The sequence below is a fragment of the Mercurialis annua genome, linkage group LG8 (genome assembly GCF_937616625.2).
Source record: "Mercurialis annua linkage group LG8, ddMerAnnu1.2, whole genome shotgun sequence".
Taxonomy (NCBI): Eukaryota; Viridiplantae; Streptophyta; class Magnoliopsida; order Malpighiales; family Euphorbiaceae; genus Mercurialis; species Mercurialis annua.
Genome location: NC_065577.1, coordinates 9,429,447 through 9,450,037, shown reverse-complemented (window position 1 = coordinate 9,450,037; position 20,591 = coordinate 9,429,447). Strand labels below are relative to the sequence as shown.

At 31.2% G+C, this 20,591-nt stretch overlaps 2 protein-coding genes across 3 annotated transcripts; one reads left to right on the top strand and one right to left on the bottom strand.

The window, feature by feature from the left end:
- Positions 1–2,326: 2,326 nt before the first annotated feature.
- Positions 2,327–7,011, bottom strand: LOC126660955 (pentatricopeptide repeat-containing protein At3g53170). Of its 2 annotated transcripts, none has more exons than XM_056104032.1 (5): positions 6,526–7,011; positions 4,762–5,857; positions 4,378–4,449; positions 3,401–3,503; positions 2,327–3,198 (listed from the first exon to the last, which is right to left on the bottom strand). In XM_056104032.1, the coding sequence occupies exons 1-3, from the start codon at positions 6,874–6,876 to the stop codon at positions 4,427–4,429; spliced, it is 1,470 nt and encodes a 489-aa protein (XP_055960007.1). In that variant the 5' UTR covers positions 6,877–7,011; the 3' UTR covers positions 2,327–3,198; positions 3,401–3,503; positions 4,378–4,426. The 2 variants fall into 2 exon arrangements, with proteins under 2 accessions (XP_055960007.1, XP_050210640.1); XM_050354683.2 differs by having other exon boundaries at positions 4,308–4,449; positions 6,526–7,010.
- A 9,927-nt stretch (positions 7,012–16,938) lies between these two features.
- LOC126661576 (uncharacterized) lies at positions 16,939–19,291 on the top strand. Its single transcript, XM_050355431.1, has 2 exons — positions 16,939–18,765; positions 18,860–19,291. The coding sequence occupies exons 1-2, from the start codon at positions 16,939–16,941 to the stop codon at positions 19,289–19,291; spliced, it is 2,259 nt and encodes a 752-aa protein (XP_050211388.1).
- Positions 19,292–20,591: the final 1,300 nt, after the last annotated feature.

Below are 20,591 nucleotides of genomic sequence, written 5' to 3'. Positions count from 1 at the left end.
GACGTGCCATAACTTGATAGGTTTAGTACACGGATGACGTGGTGGACTGAGTCTCCCTAAGAATTTTTCAAGCAATTAAGTATATTAACATGAGAAAATTCTTAGGTAGACTCGGTCTACCACGTCATCCGTATACTAAGTCAATCATATCATAACACCTCATTAAAATGAGGGTATTCTTGTAATTTCATTATTCAAAAGTGTATACAAATAATAAACAAAATTAAAAGAATTCCCTTATTTTAATGAGGTGTTATGATATGATTGGCTTAGTTCACGGATGACGTGATAGACTGAGTCTACATCAGAATTTCTGCTTAACATGAGATCTAAAATAATCTATGAACAAAAAATTCAAATTATAAATAACAATTAGATTTTGGATCTTATTAAAAAAATCTTAACAGTCATAAAAAAACAACGGATTAAAAGGAACAGGCTCGTGACAAATTGTTGGATGCCGCCATTTCTTGAACACAATACCATCGGAAAAAAGATGATGGCGGCGAAGTTTATTTTTATTAAAGTTGAATGATTTGAAAAAAGAAATCGAAATTGATGAAGAAAAGAATAGTGGAGTTTGAAAAACAAATGGAAGTAGATGGAGAAAAGAAATGGCGGCTAGGGTTTCTCACAAAGAAAAGGTAAAATAGAGAATAAAAGGCGAAGAAGATATTTTTAAAAATAAATTGCAAAACAAAGTAGCTAATGAAACAGGTTTGGTTCAATGGCTGGAGTGGCTTTTGATGGTTCAGGTAGAAAATTAGGCCAATTTTCAGCAGTATTTAGGCACATCTGGGATCTTGGCGATCTAGAATTCTTGGCCTTGAGAGAGGTTATGAATTGGTCCATTAGTAACAATTGGAAGTCAGTCAGTTTTGAAGGCGATGCCGTCCTGGCATCTCAGTCTATTAACTCAGGTGCTTGTCACTTAAGTTCCAGCTGGGGTATCTATCAAGATATATGGCATTTTTCGACGTTCTTCAACAACTGCAGGTTTCGGCATATTAACAGAAAGGAGAATTCACATGCTCATAGATTAGCTCAGGAAGCAAAAGCAGCTTTTGCTTCTTTAGCTGGTGTAAATAGTTGATGTTATGTCCCTACTCCTTGTTCTCCTATCTTTTCTATCTTGGAAAAAAAAAGTAGCTAATGAAACTAGCAAATTATGTTAGGTGTTCATGAAATTATTTCTCAAAATTAGGATAGTATGCGATTTTCCCTTTGGATTTGGGTTATATGAGACCTTTTATGTAAATGGTTCATTTGCTTTAAAGAAAAATTGCACTTCAACTTTTTTAACCATTTAAATTTTATAGTATTTCTTTGAACTCCCTAAAATTTCATAGAAAACCTAATCCTGCCATTTGTATTAGTAGGTAGTTATGAATCAGTGAATTCCTATGAAATTCTTATTTGCTAATGATTCATGCATTTTGTATTTCATGTTTAAATATTGATTTTATCATGAAATAAACGTTATTAATTAGTTCAATGCTAAAACTTACGCTTGTATTTCTTTTTCTAGGACAATCTATATTATGTGTTTTTATTATAAGCCTTTCAAAAATACCTCAACCTTTTCGACCTTTCCTATCTATAACTTAATTTTTTTTGAAAATGTCAGGTCTAATTTTGATTGATATATAAAGCAAATTACTGTGAAACTCCCTATATATATATCATAATTCACAATTTGATATTTCTTATTTAAAATCAAACAATTTTGGAGGTTTTAGATAATTTGCTATAATATATATATATCAATTGTAGCTAAGTAGGCTGATTTCTAAAAAAAACAAACGCCAAACTGTTTTTAATTTTTTCATTTATAACCAAACCTTACCCTTTTTAAACGAAGATAATTAATTGAGTTACAATTGACAAAATTAAAATATTTTGTTGTTAAATGATAAAACATTGAAAAGGTTTAGTCTTTATTTGAAAAATTGAATACTTAGCTATAAAGAATCAAATTAACATTTTTAAAAAGTTTAGCCATTAACAAAAAAATTATATATTGTTGAGTGATTACATCTATATTTCACTAATCATCATATTTACTGATAGGTAAACTCTCCACGGAAATGTTCTTCAATTCCGTTTCAGTAAAATGATAACATAATTTGGAAGTAACAATTAGGATTTATTATTAGGCCTACTCACTCAAAACTCTCCCACCTTTAACCCTTTTTACAGTAACACTATAACATAGGAATTTCCCCAATTTTAATCTAATTTGGGTTCTTGTGTTTCAATTGTACCTCGAATTAAAAATTTCTGACAATTTAATTACTCTAAGGATGAAAAATTCAAAACAACTAAATAGAAGGATAAATATCATATTCTCTTCCATTTGAAAAAATACAAATAAGTCCTTAATCTTTAAAAACATTCAAATAAGTCTTAAATAAATAATCAAATAATTTTTAAATTTTATTATAAAACTAATTAAATAAAGGATTAACCCCTGAAAAACCCCCCACCTTTCAACCTCCCTTCGTTTGCACCCTCACCTTTCAAAATCTCCAATTTTACCCAAATTATCACCTTTCATTTTCAATTGCACCCTACAAGTATTAAATTGGGCTTTTGTCACTAAAAAAAGTTGAAATTGATACTTTATATTTTAATTCATGTTCTAAATAGTCCTTAATGTTTAAATTTCAACAACAAAAATATATTTAATGATATTTTTAATTGATTTATATTTTATATAAAAAAAATTAACTTTTCAAATTTTAGGAAATATGGTTTTATTGTTGAAATTTAAACATTAAGGACTATTTAGAATATGAATTAAAATATAAATTATCGATTTGAATTTTTTTATAGTGAAAAAGGGCTAATTTAATACTTTTAGGGTGCAATTGAAAATGAAAGGTGGAAATTTAGATAAAATTGGAGATTTTAAAAGGTGAGGGTGTAAATGAAAGGGGGTTGAAATGTGGGGTGTTTTTCAGGGGATTAGCCTTAAATAAAAAAAAACACGACCCCATCACCATCCACTATACTCCAATTTTTTAATTTTATTAAAAGAATTAATTAAAAAAAAAAAAAACGCTTTCGACCCCATCACCATCCACCATACTCCTTTGATTTAACATAAGTGAAACTATGTGCAATTTAATCCCATTCTATGTCCATCTTTTATATCCTTCCAGTTTCCTTGTAGTGCAATCTCCAGAGATCTGAAACCTGCTCATTACAATGGTAAGCCAGATGGTGATTCTAAGTTGATAAGATTGAGAAACGGTTACTGAAACGACATATAACCTGCTTGCATTTCTCCAGTCTAACTTTGCAGCACAGACTAACTATTGAACTCCGAGTATTACCCTCTAAGCAGAAAACAATCTAAATGTAGTTTTCGTAAGTCGAAAATGCAGATTGAACTTACCAATGTATATGGAAATATAGAACTGCATATCGAATCCTTTTAAGAATTTGAAAGATGGTCGTCATAGTATCCATATCGGTTGATTAAAAAAGAAATAGTCTCCCTGCAGCAAATACATGAATGCAAAACCAAGTAAAGAATCCCTTTCTAATATATATGTACAAATACAGATAAGTAAATTTAACTTCCATGTCAATAAATAAAAGTGTAATGGTCTAAATAATCTATATCTTTTTGTTTTCTATCAAATATTAACCAAAACTTTTAATTTTCCACTATTTTAGCTCAGTTTCATTCATTGTTCAATTTGACATGTGTTTGTAGTGTTTTCAGCGATGAATTAAAGAAATTTACACACGCAATTTTTGAGTTTAACTTAACTTTTGTAGTTTAATACATATGATTTCTAAAAGTTAATGCATCATATAACATAGGCCTTAAGTAAAAACAACCGAGAATTAACAAGCTGGACGGATTGTAGGTTTTACAAAGGCTTTCATGCCCATAAGTTCCAACATCAAAACCAAACAAATGTCTTTGGGTTACTGCCTTGCTCCAGGGTAAAATGTGGACACATAAATTTTAAGTACCATGACATGAGACCCAACTAAGCCCTAAATCTCAGGAAAAATCTAACAGTTCAGAAAAAAATGTTGAAGAAAAATAAATTAATTACCAAAAAAAATTATCTAAATAAGTTAGCCTCTATAAACCAAGTTTGCTATGATGTGAAGCAAAAAACTAAACCATAGATATTTGCTGCTACGAGATGACCTGATTCACGAGTTCCACATTGGAGCTTATATTTCCTCTTTATGTTTATTTTCTTCTCTTTATTTACAAGTTTCAACAGTTTATAATAAAATTAGTGAAACTATTTCGCAAGCACTAGGAATAATAACCTCACCTGCAACGGAAGTCGACACAAAAAAGGAGATAGGAAAGCTATTCCCAAATTGCACCTCATCTTGAATTACCTATTATCAAGGTTTAGTCCCCATCATTGAATAATAACCACCAACAGTTCTAGGCTTCAATCATCTTTGTTCCTGAACACAGAGGAGGTAAATGTGTCAATCAGTCCTTGTGAAATGGCAACATCAATTATATTTAAACAATAATATGACCCGGAAAAATATGTTTCAGGTTAAGTACTATAAAAATCTAACTGCTCAAGTGTCTGAACGCTATAGAGTAGAGTCATACAAACCATCATAGACTGCAATTTGAATGCCAGCAAAATATGGAATAGAAATTGCCAGCAACATAAAGTGAGAAAAAGTAATACTAGTTATTGGCGATAGGGAAGGTCTTTATAAACCAGTGTACGTGCTATAAGAATGTTGAAGACATCACGGTACCTGAAGTCGTATTTGCTCCAAGAATCTTATTTTCCAACTCTTGAGCAGCTTCGGTCATTCCTTGCGCTATGTAGGCTTGAATCATGGTCGCAAAGGTGATATTGTCAGGTTTGCATTCTCTTTCACTCATTTTCACGAATAGTTCAGTCATTTTTTCTATATCACCAGCCTGACCATAGGCATGGATAATGCAGTTAAAGAAAGTGGTATCGAGTACTACATCAGAATTCTCTACATGCCTTAAAATTGAGTCAACCTTCATTATAAGTCCAGCTTTGCTGTAAGCACTAACAAGAGAACAATAGGTAATAGCATTAGGCTTCATTCCCTGATGCTTCATTATTTTAAAGTACTCATCCATCTTCTCGATATTACCAGCTTTTCCAAATGTCTCAATGATAATATTGTAAGTAACGATGGTCGGAGAGTAGAATCTTTTGTTCATAAATTTCATGACAGAATTTATCTTCTCATACATTCCTTCTTTTCCATATGATTTTATCAGGATATTAAATGTCTTAATGTCGGGGTCTATTCCCATAAGCTGAAATTCATCATACCATTTCTCCATCTTCTCAAGTCGGCCACTGTTCCCGTAAGCCCCAATTACAGAATTAAAAGTGAAAAGATCTGGGAGTGAGTTGCCACTTTCAATCATTTCTGTCAGCGTGTTCTCCATTTCTCTAAACATTTTAGCCTTACCATATCCCTTGATAATAGTGTTGAATGTGACAGTGCTGCATTCAACTCCCAAATATGACATCTCATCAAGAATTCTACCAATCAGATCAAAATGACGGAGTTTAGTGCAAATATTTATTAAAATAGAATACGTATATACGTCTGGTTTACAATCAGAAACCGATTTCATTTCATTAACCAATAAAAATGCCTTGTCAAGTTGGCCACTTTCTCCATAAGCACTAACAAGAGCAGTGTAAACATCAATAGTAGGTTGGAGGCCTTCAGTCTGCATGGTCTCAAAAAGAAAACCGGCTTCCTCAGGTTGCCTGCACTTGCCAAGCATCATCAACAACTTCGTGTATGTTCGGCTTCTTGGCTCATACCAATGTTGCTTACGGAGAAGCTCAAAAATCTAAAATAAACATGCATTTTTCATTTCAGTAGTTATTAGAAGTGTCAAAATATAGTCATACTTTAACAAAAACAAAATGTAAAATATCATGTTTCTTAGAATTTGCAAGAAATCACAGAGATGCAGCTGTACTTGACAACCGGTAACTGAGCTAGTAAGGGCCTTGGCCTCCCTCAACTTTCAAAGAATGTTTAACTTAGTATCTATTGCAAATTGCAATTTGCGCCCCCCCCTTAAACCCTTTCAACAATGAAATATGCATTGCAAAGGAGATGTTATTATTCTATAAGTTTATTTTCGATTACAACTTCGTAGTTTAAGGAAATGCGCCAATGACTTTCGTAGGAAGCATTCATTGTATCACTAACTATAAGCAGGAACACAAAAGATTACCAGAATTATAAATCCAAAATAATAAAATTCTGAAATGAACTTAATATGAATGACTAGGTAGCACGGACCCTTTACTCGATCAACATTTCCCATTTCGGAAACATGTCATCCACTTTGATATTTCGGACACAAAACTTCAATTTTACTTCAATTTTAACATAAGAAACCTTAAAATAACGCTGTTTCACTGTACCCATGTCCAAATGTCCTATTTTCCTGTGTCCGTGCTACCTAGCTTTAAAACATGAACAAAGAAACTACAAGAATCCACAAACCTTAAGAGCCGATTCCCAGCGATTCTCCCTCATAGCATCGTCAAGAGCCTCCAACACAGCCTTAGGCCAAAGCCTATTATACTTGTCCGAGTTAGCTTTCTGCTCAATAGCTTGTATAGCAGCATCAGTCCTCAGAAACCGAGACAAATCCTTCTTGGGATGTCTCTGAAGCCCAACTGGGGCAACTTTGGAACCCAATTTGGATGATTTAACGGCTAGAATTACCGGGTGTACATGAAAGTTGAGTTCTGTGAGGAATTTTATCAAATGGTTGGTGGGTGGTGTGGAGATGGAGTGTGACCAGCCAAAGCTTGTGTAAGAAATGGGCTGTGGCTGTGAGTGTATTGCCATGGTTAGGTGTTGGAAACGATTTTTCCTAAAGTGGCGGGAGTTACTGGCTGTTGGACGAGGATAATAGCTAAACGGTCGTGCTGATTAAGGCCGCCTTTGAAACAATTCTTTTTACTCACTGGAATTCATTTATAAATGAATTTCACGGAAATTCATTTGCAAATGAATTCCGCTGTTTGGAATGAAAAAACTGTAAATTATAGAATTTAAATGAGGCCTAATTACTTAAAAACCACCCACCTTTTAACTTTTTTTTATTTATACCATAACCTAGAAAAAATTTCAATTGTACTCTATTTTCGATTTTTATGTTTCATTTGTACTCCAAAATTAAAAATTTTGATAATTTAAATAATTTTAGAATAAAAATATTAAAAATAAAATACGTATATGATTAACATTAACGTTTTATCAGAATATAGGTAAAAAATGAAGGAGTAATTTAAACTCTTTTTTCAAAGAAAATAGGTCAATTTAACTCATTAGGGTAGAGATGAAACATAAAAATCAAAAATAGGGTACAATTGAAAATTTTCCTAGGTCATGGTATAAATGAAAAAAAATTATAAGGTGAGTGGTTTTTAAATAATTAGGCCTTAAAATGAATTCTGCATATTTATGTTTAAAATGAATTCTAAAATTCAATTCTTTTTAATCTATTCGTAAATTAACCTTATAACTATTTTACTAGATATTAAAATACTAAATTACTAGCATAAGCTATTAACATAAATGAACATATATATTTTTCAATTTTCACAAAATTAAAGTATAACAACATAAACCACAAAATTAGTATTTTTAAAAAATGCCGTGGGCACGCTCTAACTAAAGACATTTCCTGTTTTTTTTTTTATTTTGTCCATTTAAAAGTTACACACATATAATTAAAATTACATAAATAATTATGAAAGAAAAAATAAAAAAATTACCCACTAGTTTATTCAACTAAAATCTGAAAAAATATTAATAAACTAATTGAAATAATTAATTGAAAAAAATAAAGATGAGTTTATAAAACTAACCTTTTTATTTTCAAATTTGTTGTACTGGGTTGTGTAATATGGAATAGAAAAGATGGAACGAAATTAAATGAGAAAGAAAGATGGGATGAAAGTGACGGCATATATGCCAAAAGAGAAGACAAAACCCTTAAAAAGATGAGGGTATTATTGTCAGAAAAAAATTGTTCCTTTTATCATGTGTTGTTCATTTGTAAATTCTATCTATTTTGTTTGGATTTGTAAATCCACAAATTATAACTAACATTAATTCTCTGATTTTAATTCCAAGAATTGTATTTGCTCATTCATTCATTCCAAACATAAAAAATTGGAATTGTAAATGGATTCCAATTTTTTTTAAAGAATTCATTCATTCCAAAGGGGCCCTAAGGTTATCATGTTTTAATTTATATTTGTTTCAGCTTGTTGGTGGAGTTTTTAATTTTTGTTTTTTAAAAAGCTCCACTAAAATATTTAATAAGAATTTTTTTAAAAATTTTCGGAGTTTTTTGAACCTCCAACACCTGCCGTTAAAAAATTTCATTTTGGAATTTTTTACTAACAACTGATAGCTGTTTCAATATTTTTAATTATTAAGATAAAATTATCCTTTCGAGAATATATCGTTTTTTAATATATAAAATTATATAAAATATTTTAAAATACTCTAATCAATTTATAAATTATATAAAAATATTTTATTTTAAAACAACTATTATTTAATAATTTTTTAATTTTTTTTTTATAAATTTATCAAAAAAAATATCTAAATAAGATTAAACTAAAAATTTCTTCTTATAAAAAATAATTATTAATATTTTTATTAAATAATATATGAAATATAATATATTCATAATTTAATAAAAAAAAAACAAAAATTATGTCCTTTAAGGTCATTTTATAGAACAGTTACAGCTAATTAAATCTCAACAAAGACTTATGGTCTATCAGCTAGCAGCCAACAGCTAACAGTTATCAGCAACAGCTAACAGCCACCAGCTACAAGAAACAGCTGAACCAAACAGCCCATAGACTTAATCTCGGTTGCTGCACTTGAAATTTTTGCACATAATATTCCGTACCCCATCATTAAATCCTTTCACTAAATTATTTTAAAACTTAAACTTATATTTTTTTTATAAGAGGCTTAATCACTAAAAAATATCTCATCTTTTCAATTGTCCAAATTGAAGTGGAAAAAGTTCAAATGCGTCGTTTATATTATTTTAATAACATTAGAGCCTTTTATTCTTGGCGTTTGTTTAGAGCTCGGTATCCCTCCTGGGCAGTTTCATCACAACGATGTTCGGGTCCTTATTTTCTTTTTAGAGTCTTGTAGGGCTCGTGGGCGAATCCCGTCGCTGGGCATCTTTAGTTATTTTTATGTTTTTCATAATGTAAAGGTAAGATGTTCGTTTATAATGGCTGTAGGCCAAGGCGATCGTTATTTAAGCTTTCGAGTTTATTAAAGAAATGGACTCCCAAATTTTTCTTGTTACGCATGGTTCCTTTTCTAAGATATCCCGAGGTTTTTCCTTTTCCAAGCCTTCTCTTTCTTCTTTTTCAACGACTCTTGTTGAGTCCTACTTTGCTTCTGAACTGCTTTCAGATAGTAAGACGGTTAATCTTTTATTTTTCCAATTTAGTTAATAGTTATCTTGGCCGCCAGGCTATACCTTTGGCGGATCAGCACTACCTTGGAGGTATATTTTTCTAACTCGTTTCATTTTTATTTTTATATGTAGGATGTCTACCAATCTTAATGATCTTCTTTTAGTCTTTGAAGTAGACATGTCCGCTCTAATGGGCGAAGCGAGCACAAGCGCTTCTCGGCTACTAAATGACCCCATTTATCAGGCTCTTCTTCCCGAGGTTTTAGAGGTCCCTGAAGAAACTTCCAAGGATATTAGGGAGTCTGTTCCTGTCACGACCCAAAATCTAGGGCCGCGACCGGCGCTAGGGAATGGGTGTCGTTGCACCAAAACTCGTAGCAAGCCTAAAAGAAAAGAAAACAAAATCCTATGTATATTTTTATCAAATAAAATAAAAGTTTTCTAAGTATAGATCAAAGCTTGCAAACACAATTTACATAAAACGTTTAACGTTTACAAAACATCCATCGTCGTCCATACATGACGTAAGGAAACCAGGGTCTTACTGCGTGGTCACACATTCCACCTAGCCCTGCCATATACACATCAGAAACAAACAGTTTTGCGGAAGCGAATTCAAAACTTATACACATCAGAGTTTGGCAACATCATAAAACCGTATCAACAAACCACTAGGTCCTGATACTTCAAAACAAACCACTGTACAACTAGGTCTTGACACCACTACTGCAGCGCTAGCGATCGACTTCGTCTTCTATACAAACTGCCAAAAAGATGGACTTCTGAACTAGAACAGATGTCCGGTATACCAAAAGACTACCTTAAAGGAAACACTATGGGGGGGGGGGGGTCAGTCGACACTGAGTGAGTTCATAACTTACAAGTGAGTATATAAAACAAAACGATGCACAAACAATTTTACACAATGCAACCAAATATAAGTCTCTGAATGAAACTTTAATCCTTGATTGTTAAATCCTGATGATCTAGTACAAGTACTTGTTACTTGTACTGATTCTCACAATCCACTATATCAAACGAATAAACAGATAAACGTACGTACGTCCAAACAGAACTAGGTATGAGCCTCGAGATACTTAGCTCGGGTTCATCTATACTAGTCATGAATTTATTTAGCTATGAGTCCCGAGATTTACTCGAGTTCACCCATGCTAGGTAAAACACATAATAATTCACAACCTTAAATCAATGTACCAACGTAGAAATTCCAACTTTGTTAAGCTTAACTGGTGATCACACAGTTCTTATTGCCGCCTAATTGGAAGCTCGTTTCAACAGGTCCATATTGGTTTCAAATTGATGATGTATGTATTTTACACAAACCATTTTGACACTGAAATGATGCTTATGCAATTCGTATAAACAATTTGCATTTAAAAGCAATGCACACGTAATACATCAAATGTAAATATTTATAAACTCACCGCTTGCTAATCCTAACATTGAGTGATCACTTTCTGTCAAACTCGAGGAACTCCTGGTTCGTTATTCGCTTGCCTAGTCGGATTTATGCAAGATACAAATAACATAGATAAGGGTCTAACTTAAAGACGTTAGACTCAAGAAAGAACATGTACCAAACATATCATTTTAGTCGCGTCTAAATTCTATATCAAACTAACTTGATATAGCTTATTGCTATGGCAATCTCATAGTACTATAAAAATGTATCCTCGATACTGTTTCTGTATCATAAAACCACATATCAAAACCTTACAAACCTTTATCACAAACCTCGCTTCAAAACATCACAAATTGCCGTGAATAACATATGAATTTCGCATTCAAACTTCAACAAACGTTACGATTACAAACTACTGTTTAAACTCATAAAAAACATCATCCCCTTCAGCCATAGGGACTGGTTTTGCAGCCTCTATGGGCTGCCATGATAGCCCCGCCCTGAGCAGAGCTCACGTCGGTAATTCTGCCGGAGCAGAATTCGGCGACGCAGAATTCTGCTTCGCCATGCAGCAATTCTGCCAGGGAGGCAGAATTTCCTTGATCTCCGAGCAATGATATGGCTGGCCGGAGCTAGCCTCCTCTACACCTGAAAACAAACCTCAAAACAACACCCAAATACTCCATAGATTTATCCTTAAGCTTAACCAAACCATAGCAATCAAAACTCAAAAAACTTCATCATAAAACCTAACTTTTATTTCGCATCATATCTCCTAAACAACTAACAAACTCTATAATAGATAGAGGGAAAGAGATTACCTAACCTTTATCATTACAATTGTTGCAAAAATATGGAGTTTTGAAAGCTTAATCTTGATGATGATGGTGATGGTAAATACACGGCAAAAAGGAGAGGAGAAAGGGTAAGTATTTCTTTTCTAGTTCTCTTTTATTTTCTTATTTTCTTATTTTGTTTTATGTCTTTATCTTATGCTATCTTAACTTATTTAAGATAGATGAACAAAAATACTCCTAGCCCTTAACCTTATACCATCTCAACATATAATAAAATGTTTGAATTAAATATCAAATTTAACTCAAGCACAAAACCGACGTACTTAACACTTAAAGTTTTATCGGAAAATCTTATTTCTAAACATACATACTAATTTGAATTAATAATAGTCCTTACCTCAGACTATTATTAAATCCAACCATATATAACAATTAAACTCTAATTTACGACCTACTTGACCTAAATTACTCAATTTAGGTACGAATCGCTCAAACTTATCAAAACCTTTTCAGGGTTGTTACATTCACCCCTCCTTATAATAAATTTGTTCTCGAATTTATAATCTTATTCACGTACCTGAATTAAACAGATACAAATACTTTGGTCGCATATGCTCTTTTATTTCCCACGTACATTCTTCGATAGTATGGTTCCTCCAAAGAATTTTTACTATCGGAATCTCTTTAGTTCGTAACTTACGTACTTGCATATCAGTAACCTTCACTGGTCCCTTTTCGTATGTCAACTCCTCGCTTACTTTCATAGTTTGTGGTTGTGTAACTCGTGAAGGATCCGATATATATTTCCGAAGCATGGAAATATGAAACACCAGATGAACTTGTGACATATCAATTGGTAATTCCAACTTATATGCAACCTTTCCTATACGTTCTATAATCGGGTATGGTCCCACATACCTTGGTGATAACTTTCCTTTCTTGCCAAAACGTATTACACCTTTCATAGGTGATACTTTGAGAAAAACATAGTCTCCAACTTGAAACTCTACGTCTTTTTTCTTGGGATCTGCGTAACTCTTTTGTCGACTAAAAGCAGTGTTCAATCGTTGTCTAATCAATGATACCTTTTCCGAGGTAATCTGAACAATCTTTGCTCCTGTCCTCCAACTTCATTCCAACATATAGGGGATCTACACTTAGCTCCATTCAAAGCTTCATAAGGAGTCATTTCAATGCTCGAATGATAGATGTTGTTGTATGAGAACTCTACTAACGGTAAGTAGTGTTGGACCCTTGTCCTTTCAAATTTCTTAATTTTGACTTTGACAATCAACTATGAGTGATCTAATCTTGTTTATTAGTGTATACGAACTCATAGAAACAATCGGAAGTCAATTCGAAGCTCTCTAGCAAAAATCGAGTTTTGGAGTTGCAAGCTGTCTAGTAGCATATCTCGCCCATGATGAACTTTAATCTCGGGGGCGATATATATCACGGGGGCGACACAAAATATCATGGGGGCGATATTTGAGCTGACTAAACCTAGTCGACCGTTGGAGAGAATCTCGGGCGCGACAAATGGATCTCGGGCGCGATAAATGAGTCCGTTGAAGATCCAAGAATATATTTTTTAAGACCCAATGAAGCGTTGACACGAGGCACTAGCCGTTGAAAGATTTTGGCTTATTCAAATATATCGCCCGTGATATTTCCTTCTCGGAAGAGATATTTTTGCTGAAAGCAAAATTTGTTTTGTTTGTTAGTGCTTTGTTTGGGGATTGGTTTGGGTATAAATATAAACCCATTTGCAATGTTTTAAGGTTAATGATTTCCAAATCTTAAAACAACAAACACACAACTTTAAATCATATTTGTTTTGTTGTAGTTTGGGAATAAGCTTATAAACTCCTCAATCATTGTGGATTCTTGATTAGCCTTAGAAAATCAAGTGTGAGTTAGAGTTTAGCTTTGAAAAAACTCAACCCTTATAAGTTAAAGATTAGCTTTGGAAAATCTCATAGTTGGTGTTTAGCTACAAAGTACTAAGTTGGAAGTTAGCTTAAAAAACTTCTTGTGAATCTCTTTTAGTGGATTCTAAATCTAAATTTTTGATTGAGTAGTGGAGTAGGATCGTTTTGTGATCCGAACCACTCTAAATCTCTCGTGTCAATCCTCTAAACTCGTAACCTCTGTCAATTCTTATTTTGGTAATTTTTTTTATTTTGTCGATCTAAGTTTAAACCGATCAACTTTAAAGTTCCATTTCATTTTATTTAAATTGCATTGATGTGTGATTGCTCGTATTAATAGTAATGATATTATGTAAGGGAAGACAAATTTGTTTAGAGGATTTACGATACTATGCAAGGTTTAGCTGTTGTATTTGTCACCAGTCACACTGTTGTTCAGCTTTTTGCTCCTTCTCTTTCGTATCTTGCTCTTATTCATGAACAGAGCAAGATTTGATTTTTGTTATTATGTTAGCGTATAAAATTTGTCTTTAATTCTAATGGATTTGATTTTTGTTATTATGTTAGCGTATAAAAATTATACTTTACGTGTTTGATAATACGCTTCAACTAGAGTTTTAACTTTCCGTTTTTTGTGTGAATTAGAACAAATACATTGCAACCTGTAATTTGTGTGAAATCGAGCTTTACTACCGAGGCATGTAAGAAATAGGGTCCATACAGCGATTCAAGTAATCGGATCATTTGTAACTACTTCTGCGAATCCATGCAAACAGAAAGTAGCACAATTTGCTGCTAAACTAGAACAATATTGGCTTTTTCTTTTTGCATTATTGTCATTTTTTACGTGATTCTGCAACATGTGTTCTTCATATTGGTTTTCTATATGTCTACCTTCTATTTGGGATTTCTCTGCAGTTCATTAGCTGGTATTTATTATTTGTATTGACAATTAACTGAAGATATTATTAATAATTCATACCATAATATGTTGAAATCATATTACTTTATGTTTAACCAACTTGAATGTGCATCTAAAATTGTAGGGGTTTTCTAATGTTTGTTACTTCAATTTTTTCCTTGCTATTTTAATTGTGAGGCTTAATATCAGTTCAACAACTGTGTGCAAATGGAGGCATCATCCAATCAAGAAATGACTCGACAAATTACAAGGTTTAATCTTCTTTTGAATTCTTTTGTTGTATTGACATTTAACATCTGGTCTGCTATGCTAATATGTTGTTTTATGTTAATAGTTGTGCAAAATTGGGAGTCATATCAGGCTTATCTTTTGGGGAATAAAAAGAGTTTTGTATTTATTACTAAGTTAGGGATGTGAATGGGAACTAAAATTTGTTGATATGATGATTGCAGCAAACAGATATATACTACTAGAAAACTGCATTTTAGCAACGGATTTTTCCGTCGCTAAAAGCTGAATTTCGTTGGTAGATTAAGTTTTCCGTTGGTAAAAGGCTAAAATCCGTCGTTAAATCAAAAAAGTTCTGTCAGTAATTCTCTATTTTCTAGTAGTGATATATATATAATGGTTGTGTATTAAGTTTGCTTGTAGACGGCCTGTCAACTTCTTTATAAATCTTATAATTTTTGAACTGTAATGTACTATGTTGTTTTGTTTTTTTGACAAATTGTAGTGTACTATGTTAGTATGTTCTACTAAATTAATAATTTTGGATGAAATTGTAAAACTCGAAAGATAGATGGAATGAAAATAAATTTTTACAAGCAAGAAATTAAATGTTATATGCCAATTATGTTTTATTTAGATTATGACCTTTAAAAAGTTTCTAAAAGGTAGTCTAATCTTTTTAATTATATTATGTAATAAATTAAAAATTATGGAATTTAATTTATTTTAAGAGATTAAATAATTTAATGCAAGATAAGTTACATATATGAAAGATTTTTTATAATCCACATTAAATTTAGAAATTATATTGAAAATTGCATCTTAATTGAACATTACATATTTTTAAATTAATATTGCATACATCTAAATTTTAATTATGAAATTCTAATTTTTAATATCATTTTAATTTTTATTTATTATGAAATATGAAATTGAATTAAATTAGTTAAAGTTTCTAACTCATAGAAATTTTTGAAAATTATGATTATGAAATTTGAAGAAATTCTATGAAATTGAACCATCGTTTATAAAAATTATATAATTTGATTTTTTAAATATATCATTCATAATTATTTTTAAAAATAATGTCATTTGATTTTTATTCATAAATTAAATTATTTTAATGCAATCTAAGTTATAATAATGAAATAATTTTAAACCAACCAATTTAGTTTATTTAAAATTTATATTAATTACATGAAATTAATTTATAGTCACAATCCTAATCCTTTTTGTTTAAGGGGCCTTTCTTTTTAGATGAAAAAAAAGGGTTTTTTTCATAAATCCCCTAAAAAGGCTATGATGTAGCACTTTTCCCTCAGCTTTTTAATATTAGCAGAAATCTCTCAAAAAAAAAAGGAAAGTTATTAATAATCCCCCATAACTCAGCGTGGACTAAATAATATAGGAAATAGGACAATAATGCCCTTATGGTAATATGCGCGTGATCAAAAAATCAGGAAAGGAATTTCTTTCCTAACTAACTACTACAAGATTCTCTCATCTTCAACCTCTAAAAAATCACGCCATTGATGAAGCTTCAAGACTGACAGTGTGCTTCTTCTTCCTTAAACGAGCATTGGATTCAATAACATCAAAAGAAATCAGAGAAACATTCAAAATCAGGTAAATCAGTTACAATGAACTATTATACAACAAGATTTATGCTAATTTTAGATTTTTTAGTCTTTGATTAGATTTAAATTTCGAATCAAAATAGATTGATAACAGGTTCTTCATGTTTACTGTTAATTTTCGTAATCAAATAGCTTTTAAAGACTATAGCTCAAACTAATTCAGCTTGTTTGGATTTATAATAATTTTTAAAAATCTAAAGTAGATTTCAGGTTCTACAGATTTCAAATAAACATAGATTATATATGAAACGTAGATTATGTATTAGAAGCTTCATGTTTATTGTTTATTTTCATAATCAAATAGCTTTTAAAGACTATAGCTCTAACTAATTCAGCTTGTTTGGATTGATAATAATTCTTAAAATTTCTAGTAGATTTCAGGTTCTGCAGATTTCAAATAAACATAGGTTATATATTAAACGTAGATTATGTATTAGAAGCATAGGAATCAGTATAATGATATATTATAGCTATTATAAACCGTTTCTTTCTTTAATAAATGCAGATATGGAGAATATTCTAATATTTGTTCATTATAATGGAGAATGGAATCAAAACATGGAATATATTAACTTTGAAGCAATGGGAATGCTGGTACAACAAGAAAGTAGCTATAGGAATTTTGTGGAAATATTGTCACAACAACTCAATATAAACCATATGTCAACCTTACTGGAGATCAAATATCAAGTGAAAATCAATTATCCCCCGATGAAAATAACAGACAATGGAAGCTTGAAATTCTACTTGGAGCTTAAAAAGAATGCAACAGATTGCATGATATATCCATTATGCGTTTCAGTAGCATCGTCCGGAAGGGAAATAGCGTTCTTCGACACAACATTCAAAGTATCAAATGCAGACATCCAGTCAGCACAACAATCTGCAAGCGCAACAAAATCTACACATGAGATTGGATCAACAAGTGAAAAACAGAAGGAAGCAATATCTGATGTGATACTTTATGCTAAGTCCTTGACAAATGACTTGATAGATAACGAAGATGAAGTAGAAAGTAACTTTAAAGATGAACATGTCATATCAGACACGAGACATAGCGATATCAAAGAAGGACAGTCCTACAAAAACAAAGAGGTTCTGAAGTCAGTTTTAAGCTTCTATGCAATCAAAAACCATTTTCAATTCAAAGTACGAAGATCATGTGAAAGGCAGTATTTCTTGAGCTGTTTGGATACAGATTGCACATGGAAACTTAATGCTTCAAAACAAGGAAAAACAGAGATTTTTATAATTCGGAAACTCAATATCAACCACAGTTGTGCAATGGTTGTCAGAACAGGGGATCAAAGGCAAGCAACATCAATTGTAATTGGAGAGTTCATTAAATCAAAGTACATCAACCTCAAGACTGTTTACAGACCAGCAGATATTCAGAGAGACATGAAGGATGATTACGGAATAAAGATGACATACTCCAAAGCTTATAGATCAAAGGCAGTAGCTCAGGAAATGGTGAGAGGAAGGGCTGACGAATCTTTTTCATTAATACCGAGCTACTTGTACATGCTAGAGGCTAGCAATCCAGGCTCTTACACCAGATTAGAAGTACAAGATGACAATAGCATGCTTTATGTTTTTATGGCATTAAATGCGTCTATAAAAGGATGGGAATACTGCATTCCGGTAATTGCAGTAGATGGAACATTCCTTACTTCAGCCTATGGAGGAACGCTTTTAACAGCATGTACACAAGATGGAAATGGAAAGATATTTCCGCTAGCATTTTGCGTGGTTGATTCTGAAAACGATGGATCATGGGAGTGGTTTATGAAGAGAATTAGAGATGCATTTAAAGTGAGAAAAGACATGTGTATAATATCTGATCGACACGAGAGCATCAAGAATGCAGCCTCTTCTGTTTTTCCAGAATCAGCTCATGCATTATGTACATTCCATTTGTTCAACAATGTTAAAAAGAACTTCAAAAAGACGACAAAAGAACTTCGGGAAGCATTTTATGGAGCAGCAAAAGCTTACACAACTGATGTATTTGACACCTACATGAAACAAATTAGCAGTATGTGTAGAGGTTTAAAGCCATATCTAGAATCTGTTGGTTACAAGAAATGGGCAAGATCACATTGCGAGAGTAACCGACACAAAGTCATGACAACAAACATAGCAGAATCAATGAATTACAGAATAAAAGCAGGTAAGGATCTCCCCGTCACTACATTACTTGAGTACCTACGCAAAATGGTACAAGAATGGAGTTACACAAACAGGCATTTGGCTAGATCAACTTTCACAGCCCTATCAAAAAGAGCAGAAGATATCTTGAATGACAATTACATTCAATCAATGAAACTAGTGGTATGATTTAATTCTATCATGTTTAATGAACAAAATTCACATATAGTTTATATATGGTTCACATCAGGTTACTAAAATTTATCAACATATGCAGGTTTCAAATTCAAATGACAGTGTAAAGACAGTCTATGCACATACAACAAAGTTCATTGTAGATCTAAAAGAAAGAACATGCACATGTAGGAGATTTCAGATTGATGAAATTCCTTGTCCACACGCAATGGCTATACTCAAAGACATGAATCAAGATCCTTACAAATTTTGTTCACATTACTTCACCAAAGAAACAATACTGAAAATTTATGACGAAACAGTTTATCCGGTGGAAGATGAGAGTAACTGGAATGTGCCGGAAGAAGTAGCACAAAAGATTGTCACACCACCGCAAGGAAGAACAAAGTCGGGACGGCCTAAGAAGAAAAGAATGAGATCTGGTACGGAAAAAATAAATCATAACAGGTGCGGTAGATGTCGAAAATATGGACATAATGTGAAGACGTGTAAGAATATGCCTCAGAAAAAATAATTCAATTTGTTAAAGTTAACTTCAGGTTGATTTTAGGTTCTTTTTTAAGATTCAAATACATTTTACTTAAAAAAAAAATTCAATAAAAATTTCAGTTTGTCTATATATAGAATGCTATAATATATATATATATATGTTTCTTACTAGTATAACATATTAATGGAATACAGAATACATTTAATAAAATAACAACATCGTTGGTGATTCAATTTTATCAAAGTTGATGTGAGGTTACTATTAAGTTCATATCTGATCATTACAAATAATTTTAATATATATTCCAATTTAAAAAAAAACTAGTACCATCAAGAGACAAATTTATATATATATATATATATATATATATATATATATATATATATATATATATATATATATATATATTAATGGAATCCAGAATGGATTTAACAAAGTAACAAAAACATTGGTGATTCAATTTTATTAAAGTTGATATAAGGTTACTATTAAGTTCATATCTGATCATTATATATATATATATATATATAAATATATATATATATATATATATATATATATTAATGGTGATTAAATTTTATTAAAGTCGCTAAAAGGTTACTATTAGGTTCATATCTGATCATTATAAAAAAAATTGAAATATTAGAAGGAATTTCTACTTTTTAAAATCTAATATATATTCCAATTTAAAAAAAAACCTAATACTATCAAGAGACAAATATATATATATATATAAATATATATATATATATATGTGTGTGTGTGTGTGTGTGTGTGTGTGTGTGTGTGTGTGTGTGTGTGTGTGTGTGTGTGGAATCAATAATGCATTTAATAAAATAACAAGAGCATTGCTGATTCAATTTTATACAAGTTGATATAAGGTTACTATTAAGTTCATATGTGATCATTATAAAAACAGTTTAAAATATTAAAAGGAATTTTAACTTTTGAAAAGCTAATTTCTATTGCAATTTACAATAAACTAATATTAGCAAGAGACAAATTTATATATTTTTTATAAACTTATGTAGAGTTAATATGGTTAATATATAGTTCATATTAGGTTTAACAAACAACAATCACTATTTATATAAATAATTTTAAATGTTAAAATGAACTTTAAATTTTAGAAATCTAATATCTATTCCAATTTACATAAAACTTATACTAAAAAGTGACAAAAGTATATATTTTTTATACAAATTGTATAAATTAATCATATGGTTCACATATGGTTTATATTAGGTATAATAAACTCACTTTTTATATAAATAGTTTTTATACATACTTGAAATATACATAAAAAAATAAAAAATAATATAGT

Excerpts from the sequence above, each read along its gene's own strand:
- LOC126660955 (XM_056104032.1), bottom strand. The coding sequence starts at position 6,876 with ATGGCAATACACTCACAGCCACAGCCCATTTCTTACACAAGCTTTGGC. Across the intron at positions 5,858-6,525 it reads GCTGGGAATCGGCTCTTAAG|ATTTTTGAGCTTCTCCGTAA; the intron begins GTTTGTGGATTC and ends TGTTTATTTTAG. Across the intron at positions 4,450-4,761 it reads TGGAGCAAATACGACTTCAG|GAACAAAGATGATTGAAGCC; the intron begins GTACCGTGATGT and ends CTCTGTGTTCAG.
- LOC126661576 (XM_050355431.1), top strand. The coding sequence starts at position 16,939 with ATGGAGAATATTCTAATATTTGTTCATTATAATGGAGAATGGAATCAA. Across the intron at positions 18,766-18,859 it reads TTCAATCAATGAAACTAGTG|GTTTCAAATTCAAATGACAG; the intron begins GTATGATTTAAT and ends CAACATATGCAG.